The sequence below is a fragment of the Durio zibethinus genome, unplaced genomic scaffold, assembly GCF_047325235.1.
Source record: "Durio zibethinus cultivar Kanyao isolate XHJ-2024 unplaced genomic scaffold, ASM4732523v1 HiC_scaffold_3, whole genome shotgun sequence".
Lineage (NCBI taxonomy): Eukaryota > Viridiplantae > Streptophyta > Magnoliopsida > Malvales > Malvaceae > Durio > Durio zibethinus.
The window spans coordinates 3,442,938-3,458,292 of NW_028323044.1; the positions used below are offsets into that span (position 1 = coordinate 3,442,938).

General features: G+C 33.5%; 1 protein-coding gene across 1 annotated transcript; it reads right to left on the reverse strand.

Moving 5' to 3' along the window:
- Positions 1–3,373: 3,373 nt before the first annotated feature.
- LOC149504218 (cytochrome b6) lies at positions 3,374–6,879 on the reverse strand. Its single transcript, XM_089757949.1, has 2 exons — positions 6,478–6,879; positions 3,374–5,653 (listed from the first exon to the last, which is right to left on the reverse strand). Exons 1-2 carry the CDS (start codon positions 6,481–6,483, stop codon positions 5,012–5,014), a joined length of 648 nt encoding a protein of 215 aa, XP_089614075.1. The 5' UTR covers positions 6,484–6,879; the 3' UTR covers positions 3,374–5,011.
- Positions 6,880–15,355: the final 8,476 nt, after the last annotated feature.

A 15,355-nucleotide genomic window follows, 5' to 3' on the forward strand; every position in this document is an offset into this window, starting at 1 on the left:
ATTATTTCAGGATAGGAATATAGAACCAAAGGAAAGAAGTCTTGGGAATAAAAAAAACAATTGCGGGTTTCCTTTTTTTTTTTTTTTTGACAAACAATATTTCTTTTTTTCTTCGTCCTTTGTTCCATTGAAAGAAGAGATTAAAAAAAATGATTCAACCTCAGACCCATTTGAATGTAGCAGATAACAGCGGGGCCCGAGAATTAATGTGTATTCGAGTCATAGGAGCTAGTAATCGCCGATATGCTCATATTGGTGACGTTATTGTTGCTGTGATCAAGAAAGCAGTACCAAAGGCACCTCTAGAAAGATCAGAAGTGATCAGAGCTGTAATTGTACGTACTTGTAAAGAACTCAAACGCGACAACGGTATGATAATACGATATGATGACAATGCTGCAGTTGTCATTGATCAAAAAGGAAATCCAAAAGGAACTCGAATTTTTGGTGCGATCGCCGGGGAATTGAGACAGTTAAATTTCACTAAAATAGTTTCATTAGCTCCTGAGGTATTATAAGACGAGACCTCAATTCAATATAGTTATAGTATTTAAATTAGAGTATTTAAATGACATAGATTAATTAGTAGATTGTGTCTCACGTATATACCTTTACTAAGTAAAAAAAAAAAAAGAACATGTTGGTTATATCAAAATTCGGGAGCAACAATAATTTTAGTTTACCATGGGTAAGGACACTATTGCTGACATAATAACTTCTATACGAAATGCTGACATGAATAGAAAAGGAACGATTCGAATAGGATCTACTAACATCACTGAAAACATTGTTAAAATACTTTTACGAGAAGGTTTTATCGATAACATAAGGAAACATCGGGAAAGAAACAAATATTTTTTGGTTTTAACCCTACGGCATAGAAGGAATAGGAAAGGACCATATAGAACTATTTTAAATTTACGACGGATCAGTCGACCCGGTCTACGAATCTATTCTAACTATCAACAAATTCCTAGAATTTTAGGCGGGATGGGGATTGTAATTCTTTCTACTTCTCGGGGTATAATGACAGACCGGGAGGCTCGACTAGAAGGAATCGGCGGAGAAATTTTGTGTTATATATGGTAATCTGTCTAACATCCGAATTGTATCCGAATCCGAAACTTTCCATTTGTGAAAAAAAAAAGCACGGGTTGTCTAATAGAACTCCTCCTGCCCTACAGTAGTTGATACGTCAAGGAAGTTTTACCTGGAATAAAAGAACAAAAATGGATTCATGGAGGTTTAATTAGTGAATCACGTCCACTCCAGATTCCTTTAGATAATGAAGATCTGATTCTAGGTTATGTTTCAGGAAGGGTCCGATCGAGTTTTATACGTATACCACCGTGGGATAGAGTCAACAAAAGTGAAGTAAGTGCTTATGATTCAACCAGGGGGCGTATAATTTATAGACTCCGCAACAAGGATTCGAACGATTAGGTAGTTTTTTCAACTTCAAGATTCCTTTCAGGGGGATCCAATTCAAGGTTCAAAAATTTCAAGAAACTTATTTTCTTCCAATAAGTAGATTCGGAAAAATTTAAGGAATAACAACTATGAAAATAAGGGCTTCCGTTCGTAAAATTTGTGAAAAATGTCGACTAATCCGTAGGAGGGGACGAATTGTCGTAATTTGTTCCAACCCGAGACATAAACAGAGACAAGGATAATCTTTCTATTCTAAAAAGAACTCCTTAAAGTTAAAGAAAAGAAACTAATCTTAAAGAAAGCGATGAACAAATAAAAATAGAAGATCTGTTTTGACATGAAATGGATATATCCATATATCTCTGACTTATCCTTATGAAATGATAAAATATGGCAAAACCTATACCAAAAGTTGGTTCACGTAGGAATGGGCGCAGTAGTGCACGGAAAAGTGCACGTAGAATACCAAAAGGAGTTATTCATGTTCAAGCAAGTTTCAACAATACCATTGTTACTATTACAGATGTACGGGGTCAGGTAATTTCTTCTTCCTCCGCCGGTACTTGTGGATTCAAGGGTCCAAGAAGAGGGACTCCTTTTGCTGCTCAAACCGCAGCGAGAAATGCTATTCGAGCAGTAGTAGACCAAGGTATGCGACGAGTGGAAGTTCTGATAAAAGGTCCTGGTCTCGGAAGAGATGGAGCATTACGAGCTATTCGTAGAAGTGGTATACTATTAAGTTTCGTACGGGATGTAACCCCTATGCCACATAATGGCTGTAGACCTCCTAAAAAAAAACGTGTGTAGAAATAAACACTAAAGAGATTTCAAGAGAAATAAATGATTCAATGATCTGATCAAATAAAATAATATTACTATGGTTCGAGAGAAAGTAAAAGTCTCTACTCGGACACTGCAGTGGAAGTGTGTTGAATCAAGAACAGATAGTAAGCGTCTTTATTATGGACGCTTTATTCTGTCTCCACTTATGAAAGGCCAAGCCGACACAATAGGCATTGCGATGCGAAGAGCTTTGCTTGGAGAAATAGAAGGAACATGTATTACACGTGCAAAATCTGAGAAAATACCACACGAATATTCTACCATAGTAGGTATTCAAGAATCAGTACATGAAATTTTAATGAATTTAAAAGCAATTGTATTGAGAAGTAATTTGTATGGAACTCGTAACGCCTTTATTTGTGCCAAGGGTCCCGGATATGTAACTGCTCAAGACATCATCTTACCGCCTTCTGTGGAAATCGTTGATAATACACAGCATATAGCTAGCCTAACCGAACCAATTGATTTGTGTATTGGATTACAAATCGAGAGAAATAGAGGATACGGTATAAAAACGCCAAAGAACTTTCACGACGGAAGTTATCCTATAGATGCTGTATTCATGCCTGTTCGAAATGCGAATCATAGTATTCATTGTTATGGGAATGATAATGAAAAACAGGAGATACTTTTTCTAGAAATATGGACAAATGGAAGTTTAACTCCTAAAGAAGCACTTCATGAAGCCTCTCGGAATTTGATTGATTTATTTATTCCCTTTCTAGATGCGGAAGAAGAAAACTTACATTTAGAAAACAATCAACACAACGTTACTTTACCTTTTTTTCCTTTTCATGATAGATTAGCTAAACTAAGAAAAAAGAAAAAAGAAATAGCATTGAAATATATTTTTATTGACCAATCAGAATTGCCTCCCAGGATCTATAATTGTCTCAAAAAGTCCAATATACATACATTATTGGACCTTTTGAATAACAGTCAAGAAGACCTTATGAAAATTGAACACTTTCGCATAGAAGATGTAAAACAAATATTGGGCATTCTAGAAAAGAAGTAGAAAAGCATTGCGAAATTGATTTACCAAAATTTTAAATCCATTGGATTTAGGATTTATTTCATTTTTTTTTTTTTTACTTTAGAAAATTAGAAAAAAAAAAAAAAAAACGAAAATGGATTTTGAACCTTCAGCACAATCCATATATTGGGACCAGAATTGAATAAATGTATCTAGGGAGAATTCACTTTGACTTTGAAGTGACTACTCCCTAGATACGCACATCATGATATTTTATTTTAAAATTGATTCAATTTAAAAAAGACCTAAAGTTAGGGATTTATCAATCGGTAATGTTGCTCCAATACCCAACCAAAGGGCCACCGCAGTACCAATCAAAAAAACGGTTGTCGCTACTGGACGACGAAATGGATTTTGGAATTTATTAACATTTTCCAAAAAAGGTACTGTTAATAATCCCGCAGGTACTGAAACCATTAAAAGAACACCCAATAACTTGTTAGGTACTGTACGAAGTATTTGAAATACAGGAAAGAAATACCATTCAGGTAATATTTCCAAAGGAGTTGCAAATGGATCCGCGGGTTCACCAATCATTGAAGGTTCTAGAACCGCTAAGCCTACGTTACAAGCAATAGTACCGAGAATTACTACTGGAAAAATATATAAAAGATCATTGGGCCATGCGGGTTCCCCATAATAATTATGACCCATACCTTTAGCTAATTTAGCTCTTAATACAGGATCGTTCAAGTCAGGTTTTTTTGTTATTAGGATAGGTGAATTTTTCTAGATCCATCCCCCGAAGGAACCGGACATGATAATTTTTCATCATCCGGCTCAAGCAAAAATCAATCGAATCAAATGGATACAAACGGATACATATAAAATGAATCTATATGTTATCCACACATATATGAATGATTTCATATGTAAGAAAAAAGTTACCTGATTCCATTTTACGAAGTTGCAACTATACATTCCAAGGAATGCCATTTTTACAGGTAAATGCTCAATACCCAAGTAGGCGTACAAAGTTGATCGTGATCAAGTGCTTTCTGGGTCGTCTTAGGCCTTGCGATTCACCTTTATCCCAAAAATATATCGAGATTTTTTACATACAAAGGATTTACTTGTTACTAATATAGTCTAGCCTTTGCTCTTCTTTAGATCCCTTGTTTCACTCCGATAGTATAATAATAATAAATCGGGTCGATGCAGAAGAAATGAATGTATTTTCATACTATTAAGATAAGAAAGTAAAAAAAAAATAAAAATAAATAAATAAAATCTAATTTGCATTATGCCAAATCACTTATTCTACTGGATCTTACGGAGCCCTGTTCATACACGACATCGTCAGGTCTGATCATAGAAAAGATTCTCTTCAAGCGAACCAGCCTATCCTTTGTATGGGGCTTACACGGTGGTTGGAACAAAGACACATTTGGTTGTGAATTCCAATGTAGCAGATAAAGGCATATTTCTGCATGGCCCAATCAATAGTTCAAGTCACACACTCCCATAATCCATTTTCTCTTCGGGGAATTCCCTTCAACTATTCATGTCATATCAAATAAATAATAGAATATTGTGGAGTTGAAAGGAAATATCCAAATACATGTCTTATTTTTTTTTTTTTTTCAACAATCCATATTTGTAGCAATGAAATACTATTGTTCCTCCCCCAAGTAATAAGATAAATGATTGGCAAGTAATAAGATAAATGATTGGTTACAATATAGCTATGGTCTATATTCTCTATAAAGGACCAGAAATGCCTTGCTTACGTATCATTAGGAAATGCATTAACATAAATACAGCAGTAAGAAGGGGTAATACAAAAGTGTGTAAACTATAAAAACGGGTCAAAGTGGATTGTCCCACACTAGCACTTCCACGCAATAACTCTACCAAAGGCGATCCTATTACCGGAATAGCTTCCGGAACGCCTGTTACGATTTTGACTGCCCAATAACCAATTTGGTCCCAAGGTAAGGAATAACCTGTTACACCAAAAGATGCAGTCAACACAGCCAGAACCACGCCTGTAACCCAAGTCAATTCGCGAGGTTTTTTAAAACCACCAGTGAGATAGACACGAAATACGTGCAGGATCATCATTAAGACCATCATACTTGCCGACCATCGATGAACTGATCGGATTAACCAACCAAAGTTAGCTTCAGTCATTATGTATTGAACAGAAGTAAAAGCCTCAGTAACGGTTGGACGATAGTAAAAAGTCATAGCAAATCCTGTAGCTACTTGTACCAAAAAACAAGTAAGCGTAATTCCTCCTAGACAATAAAATATGTTAACATGAGGAGGAACATATTTACTAGTTATATCATCTGCAATCGCCTGAATCTCGAGGCGTTCTTCGAACCAATCATAGACTTTATTGAGATAGGTAAACCAAGAGGACTCCCCCCCTGAGAACCGTATATGAGAATTTCATCTCGTACAGCTCAAACAAAAACACCCAAATAATAGCTGAAACGGATATGGAATAGAAAGTTTGAAACTTCTTAATCTTTTCATTCAATTTTATCTGAAGACACAAAAGAGTAAAAATCCGAAAGCTCTTTTTTGTAGTTGTAATTATAATGCCAAAAAATCAAGTCGGCGCATTCGTCTTTATGTTGATCAGGCCTCTTGAATCTTCTATTTACCTACTTATTTCTTTTCTTTTTCTTTGCTTTGATTTGTTATTTATATGGAATGTGGCTTTATTCTTGTTTTCTTTATTTTTAATAGGAATTCTCTTGTTAAGACCCTATGAATCAATTGAAACTTCAGATTCATACCAGAACCGCGATGATTCAATAAAACCTTCAAACTAAGTCCAAAGATTCTTTGAGTAAGAATTATTGGATCATCACTTATTCAATGAATAGAATAGATATAATAAATAAAAATACAAAGAAAAGAAAGGTTTGTCCTTTGATCAAAATAAGCATAAACTAAATGAGAGTTTGAAAGAAGAAAAAATTTCTCGATTTATAAATAAAAAACCTCTTTCTTTGAAAATTTTTTTTTTTTTTGAGTCCGGCCGCGAGGTTTGAATATTAAGTATGAATCATAGTTCGAATACTTCGTGATCCATTTCATATATTCCGTGCTCCAGATACTAGAATGGCTATCCGACGGGATAAAACTATCTCGATCAAGAGGACAGACCCATTTTCTGTACTATCAATAGGATCAATTATAACAAGTCACACACTCATATTCCGGAAATACAGAAACAAAAAAAATTTCGCGGTCGAACTACCAAAATAGAATGGGCTAAAAAAAATCCGAGAACTAAAAGTTTCACTTTTTGTATTGAAAAGCGAGGCTTCGTGGTTCTTGTGAATCTAATTCAGCGAAATTCCATCCAGTAAAACGGAAGAATTATAAATCTCCAAAATAATAGATAAGAATATCGAAAATAAAGCCATTGCGACACCCATCAAAGGAGTCGTTCCCCATCCAGGAGCTACTTTACCATATTCCGAATTCAATGGTTTCAAAAAATCCCCTACAACAGTTCGTCTTGGACCAGATCTAGAACTACCCTCAACGGTTTGTGTAGCCATAAATCTTATTTTGTATTCAGTGAGATCTGTTGACTTTGTATATCATTCCGCTGTAAATAAACGATCTTATCATAGATCCATTGTGATCTTGAAATTATATTTATATTTATATTATTTATATTTATATTTATATATATTATTTATATAATTATATAATAATGGAAACAGCAACTTTAGTCGCCATCTCTATATCTGGTTTACTTGTAAGTTTTACTGGGTACGCCTTATATACTGCCTTTGGGCAACCCTCTCAACAATTAAGGGATCCATTCGAGGAACACGGGGACTAATTGAAGTAATGAGCCTCCCAATATAATATTGGGAGGCTCATTACTTCAATTGAGATAATGAAAAATCATTTCATTTTTTTAGTTGGAACTTTAGGCGGTTCTCGAAAAAAGATAGCGAAAAAAATTATCCCTAGAGTAGATACTAAGAGGAATGTATAAACCAATGCTTCCATAAATTCGATCGTGGTTTACAATTATAGCTTCCGTACCTATTTATTTAGAATCATCTCCCGAATAAAATAACGAAAGAACAAGAATCAAAGAAAAGGCAGCGATTTTAATCAAGATTTTTACAGCAGCCTATGTCAAATCACAAACAGAAAATAGAAGCGAAAAATAACAAAGCAATCTTGCATCAGACTACTTGTCTTCTTGTAGTTGGATCTCCAAGTTTTTGGAATGCTCCAAATTCCACTTGAGCATCCAAATCTGGATCAATACCGGCAAAAACATCTCTGAACAGGGTTCTAGCACCATGCCAAATGTGTCCGAAGAAGAAAAGCAAAGCAAACGAAGCATGCCCAAAAGTAAACCAACCCCTTGGACTGCTACGAAAAACACCATCGGATTTCAAAGTAGCACGATCTAATTCAAAAATTTCACCCAATTGAGCACGTCTAGCATATTTTTTCACAGTAGCAGGATCACTATAACTCACTCCATTGAGTTCGCCACCATAGAACTCAACAGTTACACCTACTTGTTCGACACTATACTTCGATTCTGCCCTTCTAAAAGGAACATCCGCTCTAACAATTCCGTCTCCGTCTACCAAAACAACCGGAAATGTTTCAAAAAAAGTAGGCATACGACGTACAAAAAGTTCACGCCCTTCTTTATCTCTAAAGATAGGGTGTCCTAACCACCCAACGGCTATTCCATCCCCGTTGTCCATTGAACCCGCTCTGAATAATCCTCCTTTTGCCGGATTATTGCCAATGTAATCATAAAAAGCTAATTTTTCAGGAATTTTAGACCAAGCTTCTGATAAACTTTGATTTTCGGCTAACCCAGCACTAACCCTTCGATATATTTCTTGCTGGAAGTATCCTTGATCCCATTGATAACGAGTAGGACCAAATAATTCGATGGGGGTAGTTGCTGAACCATACCACATAGTTCCAGTAACAACAAAAGCTGCAAAAAAGACAGCAGCTATACTACTGGAAAGGACGGTTTCAATATTTCCCATACGTAATCCTTTGTATAAACGTTGGGGCGGACGGACACTAAGATGGAATAAGCCCGCTAATATGCCCAATGTCCCTGCTGCAATATGATGAGAGGCTATTCCTCCCGGAACAAAAGGATCAAAACCTTCCACGCCCCACGCTGGATTTACAGGTTGTACCTTTCCGGTTAGTCCATAAGGGTCGGACACCCATATTCCAGGACCATACAATCCTGTTACATGAAATGCGCCAAAGCCAAAGCAAGCCACTCCTGAGAGAAATAAATGAATTCCAAAAATCTTGGGCAAATCCAAAGAGGGTTTTCCTGTGCGCTCATCACAAAAAATTTCTAGATCCCAATATACCCAATGCCAGATAGCTGCCAAGAAGCACAAGCCAGAAAACACAATATGTGCTCCGGCCACACCTTCGTAACTCCAAATACCCGGATTTGTTATAGTCCGCCCCGTAATACTCCAACCGCCCCATGAATTGGTTATTCCTAAACGAGTCATGAAGGGTATAACGAACATACCTTGTCTCCACATTGGATCAAGAACGGGATCGGAGGGATCAAAAACAGCTAATTCATATAGAGCCATTGAACCGGCCCAACCAGCAACCAGAGCTGTATGCATTATATGAACAGAAAGCAAGCGACCGGGATCATTCAATACGACAGTATGAACACGATACCAAGGCAAACCCATGGAAATACCCCTTTATCAAATCAACGAAAAATAGACACTATGTAACTTTATTGCATTGGAATACCTCCCCTTTTCGGTGGATTCTTTCGGAGAAAGGATTAATGTTTGTTCTATTCCATTAGTAATAAGGGAAGAATTCGGCTCAGAAGAAAAAAGAGAAGCAGATCTATTCTATACTCGATAAGTATCAATACGCAATGGGGGTTGATCCTATTTTTTATGAATGAATGCATCCCTATTTGTTCATCATTCAAAGGACCTATTCGTAAGAATTCTCTTTCATTCATTCCGCCTTTCTTTATTTTATGGCCTTAGTCTATCTATGTATAAAATATGATAAAGGCCCATATTATTAAGACCATTATTACATATTATTAAGATAAGACCATTATTACGTATTACATTACGTATTACGCTTCCACAATCAAAGTGAAATATAATATTACATATTATAATATTACATATTATTAAGATAAGACCATTATTACGTATTACATTACGTATTACGCTTCCACAATCAAAGTGAAATATAATATTACCTATTATAATATTACATATTATTAAGATAAGACCATTATTACGTATTACATTACGTATTACGCTTCCACAATCAAAGTGAAATATAATATTACATATTATTAAGATAAGACCATTATTACGTATTACATTACGTATTACGCTTCCACAATCAAAGCGAAATATAATTTTACATTCTTTTTACTTTATGCCTGTTGGTATTCCAAAAGTTCCTTTTCAAGTTCCGGGAGATAACGATGCAAGCTGGGTTGACATATAGTGCGACTTGTCAAATATATTGGGTCATATGGGATTCCCCCGTTCTCTCGCCCGATCGAGATATCCCCTGTTTCGCCCCAAAAAGATTGATTGAATTATCAAAAATTTGTAGCGGGAAGTGTAATGAAGTGCAATTAGAGATCCATTTCATGGGGGTGTATCCAGATTAATATTTTCAATTAGAATGATTTATGGTTGGCTTGGTTGGACTGATAAAATGAAGTATCCAGGCTCCGTTTAGAAAAAACCCAATTGGTAATATATTTATGATTACCACCTATATCATAATCATAATTTTTCTTTTTTTTTTTAATTATAAATAAGAGCGATTTCAAACTGTTAATCAATCGAATAATATGGGAAATACGTTGAATATTTGGCGAAAAACATGAAAGAAAAAGGAATTAAATTAAAATAAAAAAAGGAAATGAAATCATAGCAAAAAGACGTGGTATTGGGTCATTTGTCCTATATGTGCAAATAAAAATCGGGCAGATCTTTACTCGGAGTAGAGCATAAACCTAAAAAAATTGAATAAAAAATTGACGAACCCCATTCAGGAACAAGAAAATGACATCGTGATTTGGATTGAATCGCAATGAAAAAAAAATGGATCAATGAAAAGTTTGTGCAATAAGTTTAGCGAATTTTTTCTATATTATAGGAAAACGGGCCAAAACTCATCTTTCTTTAATTTAATTTTAAATTTCATTTTATTTAAAAAATGTAAGAAAAAGCCCCTTCATTAGAAATTAGAAGTTAGAAAGGTCCGACTAGAAAAAACAAAGGATGGCTGGAATCTACACATTGATTTTTTTTCGCAATTTTTGTTGAACCGTATGCATCAAAAGGTGCCTGTACGGCTACTAAGGGATACAATTTTATCCTAATCAACCGAATTTATCGAGAAAGATTGCTTTTTTTGGGCAAAGAGCTTGATATCCAGACCTCGAATCAACTTGCGGGTATTATGATCTATCTCAGTATAGAGAGTAATAGCCGAGACCTGTTTTTTTTTATAAACTCTCCTGGCGGAGGGATAGTATCTGGATTATCTCTTTTTGATACTATGCAAGCAGTGGAACCAGATGTGCATACACTAGCCATGGGATTGACCGCTTCAATCGCAGCTTTTCTCTTGGTCGGAGGAGAAATTACCAAACGCAGAGCATTCCCTCACGCTCGGCGCCAATGAGTTTTTTTTTTTTATTATTGATGGAAAGAAAAAAGAAGACTATGCCTTCGCCATATGAAATATGAATTAGTAAGTAATAATAGCATGGCACTTTGAATTCGATATGAAATTTTTTTTTTATTTCTTTTTTTTTTTTTCAAAAAAAAATATTAGATTATGTATCGAAAGAGTAGTATGAGAGAAGGGGCATTTCCAATTTGATCTTAGCTATCGTGGGCCCATCTCAGGCGTCACAAACTTTTTTTCTTTTCCTACCAGAGGCTATTAACAATATTTATGTTATGAAAGAGTACGAAAAAAAAAAAGACTATTTTTTTTCTTTCTTTTTTTTTTTTCAAAAAAAAAAAGAAACTTTGGGATTGCTGAATCACAGACGAAATAAATATATAAAGCAACGGAGCCATCATAGTATTTTTAAACTTTTCCGAAAAAAAAAGAAAAAGAAGGATGGTAATTGGATTATTTATTAATCTGGGTCTAATAGACTCTATATTTTCTCTTTTTTTCGATGAAAGAAAAAAGAGAATTCCATTGTAAAGCCGTATGCAATTGTAAAGCCGTATGCAATGCGCAAAAAATGCCTGTACGGTTGTTCAATTCTATAGCTATTCTTCTCGCCTCATTATGTGAGTTAGAAGTATGTTATATCATCAGGGTAATGATCCATCAACCTATTAGTATGCTTAAGGATGATGGCTTCAAAGACTGGGTCATGGAAACAGACGAAGTAATGAAAATGCAAGAAGACATCATAGAGGCTTATGTACAAAGAACGGGCCAGCCCCGATGGGTTATAAACAAAGACATGGAAAGAGATAATTTTATGTCAGCAAAAGAAGCCAAAGATCATGGAATTGTGGATCATATAGTGCGTACAGAATCGAGACCTATAGTGAATGAAAAACCTATAGTGAATGAAAAACCTATAGTGAATGAAAAACCTATAGTGAATGAAAAACCTATAGTGAATAACAAACCTATAGTGAATGAAAAACCTATAGTGAATGAAAAACCTATAGTGAATGAAAAACCTATAGTGAATGAAAAACCTATAGTGAATAACAAACCTATAGTGAATAACAAACCTATAGTGAATAACAAACCTATAGTGAATAAAAAATGGAGACTAGTTAACGACAATGGCAATGGAAGACCACCATTTGACGACAATGGCAATGGAAGACCACCATTTGACGACAATGGCAATGGAAGACCACCATTTGACGACAATGGCAATGGAAGACCACCATTTGACGACAATGGCAATGGAAGACCACCATTTGACGACAATGGCAATGGAAGACCACCATTTGACGACAATGGCAATGGAAGACCACCATTTGACGACAATGGCAATGGAAGACCACCATTTGACGACAATGGCAATGGAAGACCACCATTTGACGACAATGGAACACCATTTAATTTTGATTTAGATTGATTTAATCCCTCTTATTCCTTTCCTTCTTTTTCTCTTTAATAGATTAATATTTTATTAATCTATTAAAGAGAAAAAGAAGTAATTCATAATCATCTGGTTAGGATCGATCTAAACCAGTCTATTATGTATATGATTGTATATGATTCAGCATGCCAACTATTAAACAACTTATTAGAAATGCAAGACAGCCAATTAGAAATGTCACGAAAGCCCCTGCTCTTCGGGGATGTCCTCAGCGCCGAGGAAGATGTACTAGGGTGTATGTGCGACTTGTTCAGATCATGGGCTGAGAAAAAGGAAACAATTTTTCAGTATCAACGATCAGTACCAGTGAATAGAATGGGGTTCTTCCGTTCACTATCTAAAAAAGATAGATCTACCATATCCTTCTATTGTGTATGAAATTTATGGTTTCCATTGGCGCAAATCCAATCTTGGAATTTTTTAAAAATTCCCCATTGGTAGCAAATGCTTATCCATTAAGCGGGGAAAATCCTATTTAAAAAGCAAAAAGATTATGCTTCGACTCTTGCAAAGAACGGACTAACAGGGTCAGCTACCCAATTAATCCTCCTAATTACATACCGTTACTGTATAAGATAGATCTCGTTGTGAAAGATCTATTACTGAAAAATTTATGAGTAGAGCCGAAGAGTGTGAACTGTACAAGTTACCAATTAAATGTTAAATGAAGGAATGAGCTCCGGTGTATAGAGGGGACCTCACCGTTTAAGAAGTAACCATAGAAACGATGGAACCCACTATTTATTTATCCATTTCTATTTACTCCTTTATTTTAGTTAATATGCTTTTTTTGATACCTAGTATCAATACAATTTCTTATTTCAAGGCGAAATGAAATGCCTAGAAAAAAGGAAAAATCGTGGGCGGGACGGTTATAGTAGCAAAAGCCATTGGAATTTTTATTTTATACATTGGAAGAATCCGTTTTGTTATTAATAGACTAGAAAAGAATAACTGAAAGAAAGAATTAGTTATTCATCAAAATTTCTTTTATTCAATGACCAGAATGAAAGAGGGATATATAGCTCGGAGACAAAGAGTAAGAGCTTTGGTTTCGGCTGATCGGGATAGAGATAGGAAAAAAAGATATTTTCGTCGTTTGTGGATCACTCGAATAAATGCAGGAATTCGAGGAATGGGGGTATCCTATAATTATAGTAGATTAATAAAAAATCGGTACAAGAAACAGTTGCTTCTTAATCGTAAAATACTTGCACAAATAGCTATCTCAAATAGGAATTGTCTTTATATGATTTCCAACGAGATTATAAAATAAGGAGATCGGAAGGAATCCACCGAAATGCTTTAAATGAAATGGGGTTCCCTCGAGAATGAACTCGAGGGAGGTAGAGTAGAAATTAATATGATAAAAAAATTCTGATAAGGTCATCAAAACAAGAAAACAAGATGAGCGAAGACGCTCAATAAAAAAAAAAAAAATTTATTTTTCTTCCCCAACCCGATTCGATTCTTTTATTTATTTCTTTTTTCTTACGACACGACAATTTTGATTATCAGATTTTTTGAATAAAGCATCAGTCTACGTTTGATAATTTTGAGTCAATTGAAGGGTAAGCCTATTTATTTCTGGTTCTAAGAGCAGTAGTTCTAGCGGTCGACTCTCTTCTTTCAAATCGTTTCTCATTTCTGGTTCTAGTTCTAGCGGTCGACTCCCTTCTTTCAAATCGTTTCTCATTATTAATAAAGGGTAACGAAGATAAAATACGAGCTTGTTTTATAGCAATAGTAATTAATCGTTGTTGTTTTAAAGTCAATCTATTTACTCGCCTAGATAAGATTTTTCCTTGTTCACTAATAAATCGACTAATTAAACTCATGTTTCTATAATCAATTCGATCCCCCGATTGGATCGGGGGCAAACGCCTACGAAAAGATCGCTTGTATTTATCCATCATTTCTTTATTCCTTATTTCTAAAAATAATCCTATCCTATCCTTTTCTAAAATCCTATTTTGATCGGATCAAATTCAAATTATAGAATTAATAGAATAAATACGATTTGCTTTGTTTTTTTTATTATTGTATTATTTATTTATTATTTATTTCTTATTTATTTGTTTATTTTATTAGTTTATTTTAATTATTTATTTATTATTTATTTGTTTATTTTATTAGTTTATTTTATTATTATATTATTTATAGATATTTATTTAAATATAATTTCATATTTTAATATATTTAATATATAAATATAATTTCATATTTTAATATATTTAATATATAAATATAATTTCATATTTTAATATATTTAATATATAAATATAATTTCATATTTTAATATATTTAATATATAAATATAATTTCATATTTTAATATATTTAATATATAAAATATAAATATAATTTAATATTTTAATATATTTAATATATAAATATAATTTAAATAAATATCTATAACTGTGATAATACATAAATAATAAATAAATATAATTTATAAATATATATAAATATAATTTCATATTTTAATATATTTAATATATAAAATATAAATATAATTTAATATTTTAATATATTTAATATATAAATATAATTTAAATAAATATCTATAACTGTGATAATACATAAATAATAAATAAATATAATTTATAAATATATATAGAACCGACACGAAAATAATAAATAATTAATAAAATAAGAAATAAATAATGAAATATAGTAATAAATACAAAATATAGTAATAACTAAAAAATATAGTAATGAATAAATCATACAATATAATAAATAATACAATATTAACAATATTAAAATTAACAACAATATTAAAATTAACAATATTAAAATAATCATTATGCACGAATAGAAAATAAAAAAAAAAATAGTTAGTGATATTAAAAATCTAATTCCTAATCAATGAAAATCCAACTCCTAATCATT